At 48.5% G+C, this 10,457-nt stretch overlaps 2 protein-coding genes across 2 annotated transcripts; both read right to left on the reverse strand.

Annotated features, from left to right (window-relative positions):
- Positions 1 to 1,691: 1,691 nt before the first annotated feature.
- Positions 1,692 to 3,074, reverse strand: ABHD16B (abhydrolase domain containing 16B). The gene has a single exon (XM_029286620.1). The coding sequence runs from the start codon at positions 3,072 to 3,074 to the stop codon at positions 1,692 to 1,694; it is 1,383 nt and encodes a 460-aa protein (XP_029142453.1).
- Positions 3,075 to 7,634: 4,560 nt separating this feature from the next.
- LOC107298814 (protein ABHD16B-like) lies at positions 7,635 to 8,942 on the reverse strand. Its single transcript, XM_015828176.2, has one exon. The coding sequence runs from the start codon at positions 8,940 to 8,942 to the stop codon at positions 7,635 to 7,637; it is 1,308 nt and encodes a 435-aa protein (XP_015683662.2).
- Positions 8,943 to 10,457: the final 1,515 nt, after the last annotated feature.

Raw genomic sequence — 10,457 nt, forward strand, 5'->3', positions numbered from 1 at the left:
TAGTTGATTAACTTAGTTTCAGCTTGACTGTCAATTATCTAGTGGAGATACTGATTCTCAGACCATTGTGGATTCGGTTAATATTTTAAGGGAAGGTGGAAACAGTAGAAAGAGTAAAATTTATTTGGATATAAAACTTCTCACACATAAAGGAGTGGATCTCCAGAATGGAATTTAGGATCAGCTTTGCTTGTCCTCTAGGAATTAAATACAATTATCCTGATGGAGGGTTACGTTTGACCCTGTGAATTGCCTCCTCTGAGAATTTGTTAGTTCACTAAGCGTGCAACGGTGTGCAACGGCTCATGTTTGGCTGAGAAAGGGGTTGTTTACTGCCCTTCATAAGTTCCAAAAAGGCAAATAACTAGAATAGGTTGTTGTTTTTTTTACACTAGGGGTATCCAAACTTGGCAACTTGAAGACTTGTGGACTTCAACTCCCAGAATTCCCCAGCCAGCCATGCAGGGCCTTAATTGCACAGTTGTGATAGTCATCTTGAGTTTATTGACACCCCCTGCAGACTCTTCTTTAAACACACACGTCATATTAGCTTCAATATGGAGATGATTGAGATGTGGGAAGAATCCAAAGCAGAGGTAGGCAACCTTGGCTCTTTTAGGACTCGCGGACTTCAACTCCCAGAATTCCTGAGCCAGCATGGGGGAGCTATGGCCCCTTCATGACTCGTGGACTTCAACTCCCAGAATTCCTGAGCCAGCATGGCTCAGCTTGGAAACCTCTCCCTTTCCCCTCAGCGTGGCTGGCTCAGGAATTCTGGGAGTTGAAGTCCACGAGTCATAAAAGAGCCAAGGTTGCCTACCCCTGATCCAGAGAAAGAAATATTTTGGGAAATATTAAAAAGGCAGAATATATTTCCCCAAAGGATCTTAAAGGCAGAAACCAACCCCACCCTCCCAAGTCTCTCTGCCCCAAACAGAAACCAGGTCCGCTCACCATTGTCAACTCTAAGGGACGCTGCTCACCTCCGTTTCAAAGGCATTGGCCAGCACGACATCACAGAATGCCGTTACCTTCCCACCGAAGTGGTACCTATTTATCTACTCGCATTTGCAGGCTTTCGAATGGCTGGGTTCGCAGGAGCTGGGAGCTCACCCTGTCGCGTGGCACCGGGGTCTCAAACCCCAGCTGTCAGCTTTTCAGCCTCTCTAATCCCTGAGCCACCGCGACTTCCTTTTCATGTATCTATAGGCCACGTAAATGTTTTCAATAAAATTTAAATAAGATACAGGAAGTCCGTTACTTATGACTACAATTGAGCCCCAAATTTCCATGGCTAAAAGTGATAGTGGTTAAGTGAGCCTTGCCCCGTTTTATGACCAGTCATAAGTTGAGGACTACCTCTATGTGCCTCAGGCATCGTCAGGCTCCAGCTTGGGAGTGCCTGTTGTGATTCCCCACACCCACCCTGCCCTTGTTTAATCCAGATTATTGGACCACCATGCTCGTTCTCTGCGGGGGACCCATACGTTATGGTGGCCCATAGCTTTCGTCCTGCCATAGATGATGGGGACGATCCAGCAGCTCTGAAGGATCCCTACTTGGGAAAAAAGGCACATCACCCAAAGACAACAGAGACACACGATCAGATTCTCCAAGACCTTCTCTTTGTCTGTCTGTCTGTCTGTCTCTTCCTCTTTTCTCCATTCAGTGTCCACCTTCTCCTCTTCCTGCTATAATCGCCATGGCATTTGGAAGTCGTCGGGCTTCAGAAGAGACCAGTGGGTGGCCTCCACGTTCTTCAGATGCTTCTTGGCCAAGAACACGGCCAACTGTTGCTTCTCCCTGCACTGGCTGTACTTCCCAACCTGCCACGGGAAGTGGTCCTTCAGCCCCAGGCTGGACTTGTAACTCTGAAGCTCCTTCGTGCACCAATCGTCATTCACTTGGTAGTGCCGGTAGAGGGCTGCTCCCTGCTTGGCGTTGAAGGCTCTCAGCCAGTCGTGGACCGCTTCCCGTCCTTCCTGGGACATGACACACGGGTAACGATGCTCCAGCAACTGGATCAGGAGCTCGTTGGCCCTGTTGCATCGGAGGTTGGCTATCTGGTCCTCCAGACCCACCGGGCAGGTGCTGATGACCTCATCCTTGGTCCTGCGAATGAGCAAGACGGGGCCACAGTACTTGCACAGCTGTTCCCCTACGTTGAGGTTGAAGTGTTCCTTCACCGTCCGGACCACCAGCTTATTCCAACTCTTGGGCATGACGTTCAAAGCCAAGGGGAGCAGATCGTCAAAAGTGGCATCCAGAACCAATGCACCCAGCGTTGGGTAGGACACGGCAGCGCAGGTGGCAGAATATCCCCCCAAGGACCACCCGTACATCACAATGTCCTCCACCTGGAAGCCCAGACGGAGCATGGCGTACCTCATCACCACGTCCACCGCGTTGGCATCGTTCTTCGGGTACGGTTGGCCGGTGCTTCCAGCAAAGCCAGGGTGATTCCATCCCAACACCGAGTAGCCTGTCTTCAAGGGGGTGAACAGGCAGCCCCACTGATAAAAACTGACGTTCCCCTCGCAGCAGATCACGAGACGGTTCCCCCGTTCTGTTCCAGGGACGTTCAACTTGGTTCTCCTGTCCACAAACATGGTGTCGATCTTATTCCCATCCCGGGCTACCAGCTTCGCCCGTCTCCCGTTATACTCTTGCAAGAGACGAGTCTGACCCTTGGCCAGGATCGGGAGCAGGGCTTGGTTCAAAAGGAAGACGGATCCTGGGTACAGCAACCACCGGCCTAAGGAGTGAGCCATGATGTAGCTGGCAACTCGACTGGGCAGCTGTTTTAGACTGCTGATCAGGTTCCATTGGCTACTCCGATGTCCATAAGGCCCTGCCTCAAATGCCAGTTCTGGGGGACAAGCTCCTGGCACAGCCTTGAGGATAGGGTGCCTACGGGATTTGCCGTTGTCGCTGTGAGTTGCTGGAAAGCCGCTGCCTCCTGCTTCATCCCATCGAAATTCCACTGGCCAGTTAGCGAAATCAAAGTGATAACTGGCCGTAAAATAGGCCTTAAAAACTCGGGCTAGAGCTTTGGGAAAACAGAAGACACACATAGGGAGATGATGCTTATTTTCTAGGAGCTGCATAAAGTAATTTTTTTAAAAAAAACGGAGGGGGGGCAAGGCAAGGACCCCCACTTGGATATTTCTGATGTCTCAGAAGTAAGACCTTCTTGGCTGGACCACTTCCTTCATAGCTGCATGGTGCTGGCTTTAGAAGGACATCTCTGTGGCCTTGTTGAACCCATGCCCAGGCTGGTCCAAGGGTGGTTCAGCATCCCCTCCCACAAGAACAGCATAATAATGGGTGACATCAGCCCCCTTTGTGAACTCAAACAACTCCCAAATCAAGCAAGGGCCACTGCCTGAACAGGGCTGAAGGAGCTTTGTTTACAGAAGGTCCAGAGGACCATGATGGATGGTGGTGGAGGAGAATGTCCTCCAGGTATAAAATAGATTCAACCTGTCTCAGTTGTAGTAACTGCAAGAGGGATCTTGGAGTCCTAGTGGACAATCACTTAAATATGAGCCAGCCGTGTGCTGCAGCTGCCAAAAAAGCCAACACAGTGCTAGGCTGCATTAACAGAGGGATAGAATCAAGATCATGTGAAGTGTTAATACCACTTTACAATGCCTTGGTAAGGCCACACTTGGAATACGACATCCAGTTTTAGTCACCACGATGTAAAAAAGATGTTGAGACTCTAGAAAGAGTGCAGAGAAGAGCAACAAAGATGATCAGGGGACTGGAGGCTAAAACATATGAAGAACAGTTGCTGGAATTGGGTATGTCTAGTTTAATGAAAAGAAGGTGACATGATAAGCGTCTTCCAGTATCTCAGGGCTGCCCCAAAGAAGAGGAAGTCAAGCTATTCTCCAAAGCGCCTGAAGGCAGGATAAGAAGCAACGGGTGGAAACTAATCAAGGAGAGAAGCAATCTGGAACTAAGGAGAAACTTCCTGAGAGGGAGAACAAATAATCAGTGGAACAACCTGCCTCCAGAAGTTGTGAGTTCTCCAACACTGGAGGTTTTCAAGAAGAGATTGGATAACCATTTGTCTGAGCAGGGGGTTGGACTAGAAGACCTCCAAGTTCACTTCCAGTCCTGTTATTTGCTATTCTGTTATTCTGCCTGGAGGGTTGGCACTGGGCAAAACGCCAACCTGGTGTATCCTTCTCATTGATCTCTAGGGTTGAAGAAATGAGGCTGGAGGGCTGGCGAGACAGTGCCAGTTTCCTACTCCGAGATCAAAGGGAGCAGCCTTTACACCAATCCCAATTCCTTGGCAATAAAACCAGTTCAGAAATCTTGCTAAAAAGAGGTTGCATGTTTGGAGAACTAAAGAAGGACTAAGTGGGATGGAAGGAGATCTGGGGGGAAAAAAGAGGTTGCTTTTTGGAAATATCTAGGCTGACAGACGTCAGGCCCCGAGAACAAAAACAGACATACGGTATAGAACAGTAGTGGTGAACCTTTGGCATGCGTGCCAGAGGTGGCACTCAGAGCCCTCTCTGTTGGCACGCGCGTCACCGCCGCCAGCAGCAAGTCCATCAGGCCACCATTGCTGCCCGGAGCAGGAGCCCCGCCCAGCACAAAGGAGGCGAAGCGGCCGACTAGCAAGCTTGAGTAGAGGTGGTAGAGCAGAGGTCACCAACCATTGTCGATTGGTGGACTGGAGGAAAAGGGAGGGGGAAGCATTTTACATGCGCGCATGGGGCCGCAAGCATGCACGCGCTGCAAATAGGGCGGGGCTAGTGCCTGCGCGATACTCACTAGCCCTGTCCCGTTCTTGCGTGGTGCAGTGCCTTGTGGCATCCTGTGGCCCCGCGGTGGCTGTTTTTGCGCCTTGCAGCATGGTGGCCCATTTTTACGCCCCTGGTTTTTGCGTGCCAGAAGCAGCATTCAGAGGTGCATTCCTGCCCCCCCTCAGGGCACCACAATGCTGATGTGGCCCTGGCACTTTGCGATAAATAAGTGGGTTTTGGGTTGCAGTTTGGGCACTCGGTCTCTAAAAGGTTCACCATCACTGGTATAGAATTTCTTCTGAGCAATTTCCATTTTTGTTCCTCGCCTATAGACAGAATCTTGCCAAACTCAAGCGGAGTATAGTTTATCTTTGACATATGACCACAATTGATCTCAAAAACTTCTGTTGCCAAAGAGTCAGTTGCTAAGTGAGTTTTGCCCCCTTTTAAAACCTTTCTTGTCACAGTTGTTAAGTGAATCGCTGCCATTGTTAAGATACTAACATGGTGGTTAAGTGAACCTGGCTTTCCTGTTGACTTTGCTTGCCAAAAGGTAGCAAAAGGGGATCACATAACCCCGGGAAACACTGCAACGGTCATAAATATGAAGCAGTTGCAAAGCGTCCCAATTTTGATCAACTGAACAGCGGTTGTAAGTGTGAAAACAGTCATAAGTCACTTTTTTCAGTGCCCTTGTAACTTGGAACGGTCACTAAGTGAATTGTTGTAAGTGGAGGACTACCTTTAATTGCATAACGAAAGATATCCTCTGAGAATTAGCAAGAGCACTTATATACCGCTTCACGATGCTTTGAAGCCTTCTCTAAGCGGTTTACAGAGTCAGCCTCTTGCCTCCAACTATCTGGGTCCTCATTTTACTGACCTCGGAAGGACGGAAGGCTGAGTCGACCTTGAGCCGGTAAGGATCGAACTGCTGACAGTGAGCAGGGTCAGCCTGCAATACCGCGTTCTAACCAATGTATTGCAGGGTCAGCCTGCAATACCGCGTTCTAACCACAGCTCTTGGTGGGCTGTGATGGCGCAGTGAGTTGCTATGGAGGAGCTGCCTAGAACCTCTTCCTCCCAACAAACTATCTAAACTTGGCTGTCTCTTGGTCCTCTGGAATGCAGCCCCTCCCTTCTGGGAATCCAGATTACATTCCACCACACCAGCTACAGCAATTCACTTACAGCAATTCATTTAGTGACAGTTTGAAGTTACAGCAGCACTTAAAAAAGGAACCTATGGCCATTTTTCACATTTATGACCATTGCAGCATCCCCAGGGTCACGTGATCAAAATTTGAATGCTTGGCAACCAACTCATATTTATGATGGTTGCAGTGTCGTGGGGGGTCACATGATCCCCTTTTTGTGACCCTCTGACAAGCAAAGCCAATGGGGAAGCCAGAGTCACTTAACAAATGTGTTACGTGCAGTGGTTCACTTTACAACTGTGGCAAGTCATAAAATGGGGCAAAACCCACAACTGTCTCATTTAGCAACAGAAATTTGGGGCTGAATCATGGTTGTAAGTCAAAGACTACCTGCACCTAAGCTTCACTGTCTCTCATTACTCTGCAATGCAGCCCCTCCCTCCTGGGAATCCAGACCACATTCCACCACACCAGCTAATTTAAAATTTGAAAGATGGATCCTGAAAAAGGTAAGCACTAAAATAGGTGCCAGGATGTCATCACATTCAATTAAATGTATTAAAATGGTCCCTATGTGTACAGCACCAGTGGCTCTTCTCCAACTGGCTGCTGTGGGCCCCACTTAATGAGGACTAAGTGTCTGGCACAAGGATTTTCAAACTTGACAACTTGATACGCTGACTGGTGAATTCTGGGAGGAAACGCAACCAATTCAAGGCTCAGAGCGGCTGGAATTTGGGGGGCTACCGATGTTTTTTGTTTTTTGTCCCACAAAGTTCTGAGGAAGATGAAGAATGTTCAAGAAAGCGAATGAGGTCTGTCTGTTTCAGAGCATGGAAAGGATTACTGCGTCTTAAGAGCCCCTATATTTTCACACGATTTCTAAATTCCAACAGGAGCGCTTTTGCTCTGCAAGGGTAGTCCCTGACATACGACCACAACTGAGCCCAAAATTTCGGTTGGTAAGTGAGACAGTCGTCGTGAGTTTTGCCCCATTTCTCCTTGCCAGAGTTGTTATCCCTTCAGTTATTAAGTTGGCAACACGGTTGTGAAGGGAGTCGTCTTCCCCATTGACTTTGCTTGTCTGAAGGTCGCAAAAGGGGATCACGTGACCCCGGGGGACGCTGCAACCGTCTTAAGTACATGCCAGTTGCCAAGTGTTTGAATTTTGATCAGCTGACCGTGGAGATGCTGCAACGGTTGTATGTGTGAAAAAGTGCAGTGATTCACTTAACAACAGGGGGAAGGAAATGTTGTAATACGGAGCAAAGCTCTCTTAACAACTGTCTTGTTTAGCAAGGGAAATGTTGGGCTCAGCTGTAGTCATAAGTCAAGGATTAGCTGTGCTAAAGCTGCATTTTCCCAATGTGCTTCCCCTGATTATGAAGTGACTCCATTGGCTGAGTTTAGACAAAACAATGAATCATAAAGCAAAAACCACTGTCACCCCAACCAGCCAAGCTTATCGTTAACCAGGTTTGGTGCACATGACATCAGTAGATCTTTACCTGTCATGGTTAAATCTCCTGGGTGGACCCAGCCGGTCCCTTCCTCAGCTCTTTGAGAAGCAGAACGTTGACTTCCTGTCCACCTTTGAGTCATACGTTCTTCATCCTTAGACAAACATCTCAGAGCAACAATAGACAATGATGTATCCTAGCTTTTATTTCTCTCTCGTACTCTGCTATCAAACCACCATCTGCCAGCCTAGCTAGAGCTTCCAGGGCAGCTCAAATTCTTCCGGGGGTAAAGTTCTCCCGTGGGTGATCTCCACGTTCTTCAGATGTTTCTTGGCCAGGAACAAAGCCAGGTGCTTTTTCTTTGCCGACGTTAAGTCGCTCCCGACTTTCCACGGGAATTCAGCCTTACTTCCAAGGATGGACCGATAGGTCTTCAGTTGATCCAGACACCAGTTGTCATCAACCCGGTAGAAGTGGTAGTAGATGAAGTGTTCCACGCGAGGGCAGTCGGCAGTGAGCAATTGGTGGACCACGTCCTCCACCCCGGAGATGATGTTAGGATAACGGCACCTTAAGATCTGCAGGAGGAGCTCGTTGGCGCGGTTGGTCTGGATCATGGGAAGGTGGTTCTCCAGGTGGAACTGGGTGCTGGTGATTTCATCAAAGGTCCTCCTGATGAGGAGCACCGGCCCTTGATAGCGGTGCAACATATCCGCCACGTTGAGGTTAAAGTGCTCGTTGATCGTCCGGAGCACCAGTTTCCTCGCCTGCTTAGCTACCATCTTGGCGGCCAAAGGGAGCAAGCTATCAAAGGAGGCATCGAGAACCAGGGCTCCCAACTCTGGGTAAGCCATGGCAGCCCAGGTAGCGGTGTAGCTCCCCAAGGAGTAACCGTAGATAGCAATGTCCCCTAGGTTGAAATTCAGACGGTGCACGGCGTACCGGATGACCACGTCCATGGCGTTGATGTCGTTCTGGGGATACGGCTTCCCTGAGCTCCTGGCGAAGCCAGGATGGTTCCATCCCAGGACGGAATACCCAACCTTCAACGGGGTAATGAAGCACCCCACTTCGTAAAAGCTGCCGTTCCCTTCGCAGCTTATCACCAGCTGCGTTCCCAGCTTCCCAGAGTTATTTCCTCGCCGGTCCACAAACATGGTGTCAATCTTGTTCCCATCACAAGCCACCAGCTTGGCCCGCTTCCCATGAAAGTCCTCCATCAGGCGGGTCCTCCCGTTCACCAGCAGCTTCAGCGGGACTTTATTCAAGAGACAGACCGAACCAGGATAAAGCAGCCAGCGGCCGACAGTGTGAGCCAAGGTGTACCTGATCCAGGCGCTGGACGCCCGCTTCATTTGGTGGAGGATGCTAATTTTGACCTTCTTCACCTCTCCATCCTGGACAGCTGTGGCCACACCTGGCAGAGAGTTCCTGTGACTGCTGCTGTTCTCCTCACTGCTGGTACTTTTTCTGTCCTCATCCCAGGAATAGTCAACTGGCCATTTCTTGAAGCAATAGCTGTCCTTGATCTTCAGGCAGGTCCCCATTTTGAAACACATGGCTGAACTCTTGAGTGAGGTCACCTGAAATGTAGGAGATAAATGAACGGAAGTTGGCAGGAGAGAAGGAGGAATGGCCACCAAGCTGGTCTGGACACCAAGACTAGGAGTGAGCAACTTCCACAAGATTTGGCTCCAAAGTAGAGGTGACTCCTGAACTGTGTTAGAACATCTTGATGTCACCCAGTTGGTGCTCTACAAAAGGAGGATGGTACCATGCAAAGGGCAGAGGACATTTCCTTTGAGAGTCCTCCTGGTCAGGGAGAGGTAATAATTAGCCAGGCAACCTCCCTTTGTGAGCAATTCTCCTCTGAGGGCTTGGCTGAGGGAGCCATGAGGTCCACCTAAAAGCTACCCCAGATGCAATGTCTCTCTCTTGTGGCACTAGATGGGAAGAAGATCTCCTGCCGGTTTTGCTGAAGATGTCTTTGTGGCCCCCACAAAACGGTATTTGTTCTTATAATCAAGAAGTACTGAACTTTGTGATAAGAGAAAAACTGGTACTAATCAATGACTTATTAGACTAAGAAACAGAATATATCTGGAAATGTTAGAATGTTATTGTTGGAATATTATGTGTGTTTTAGAAGGGGTACCCGAAGTGCTAATAATATGTTTATTCAAGAATTAAATTGGATTATGGTCTGGACTGGAGGCCAAAGTATATAAGGAAAGGCTGCTGGAATTGGGTATGTCTAGTTTAATGAAGAGAAGGACGAGGGGGGACATGATAGCAGTCTTCCAATATCTCAGGGGCTGCCCCAAAGAAGAGGGAGTCAAGCTATTTTCCAAGGCGCCTGAAGGCAGGACAAGAAGCAACGGGTGGAAACTAATCAAGGAGAGAAGCAACCTAGAACTAACTCAGTAAAGCTTAAAAACAGGATCTGGATCTATATAGATGCATTGTAGAAATGGATTAACCTAAATATGTTATACCAAGATCATGTGAAGTATTAATACCACTTTACAATGCCTTAGTAAGGCCACGCTTGGAATACTGCCTCCAGTTTTGGTCACCAAGATGTAAAAAAGATGTTGAGACTCTAGAAAGAGTACAGAGAAGAGCAACAAAGATGATTAGGGGACTGGAGGCTAAAGCATATAAGGAACAGCTGCTGGAATTGGGTATGTCTAGTTTAATGAAGAGAAGGACAAGGGGGGATCATGATGGCAGTGTTCCAATATCTCAGGGGCTGCCCCAAAGAAGAGGGAGTCAAGCTATTCTCCAAAGCGCCTGAAGGCAGGACAAGAAGCAACGGATGGAAACTAATCAAGGAGAGAAGCAATCTAGAACTAAGGAGAAACTTCCTGACAGTTAGAATAATTAACCAGTGGAACAACCTGCCTCCAGAAGCGGTGAATGCTCCAACACTGGAAGTTTTTAAGAAGAGACTGGACAGCCATTTGTCTGAAATGGTATAGGGTTTCCTGCCTGAGCAGGGGGTTGGACTAGATGACCTCCAAGGTCCCTTCCAACTTTATTATTATTATTATTATTATTATTATTATTATTAT

Source organism: Protobothrops mucrosquamatus, unplaced genomic scaffold (genome assembly GCF_001527695.2).
Source record: "Protobothrops mucrosquamatus isolate PMUCROS unplaced genomic scaffold, P.Mucros_1.0 scaffold4299, whole genome shotgun sequence".
Classification (NCBI taxonomy): Eukaryota; Metazoa; Chordata; class Lepidosauria; order Squamata; family Viperidae; genus Protobothrops; species Protobothrops mucrosquamatus.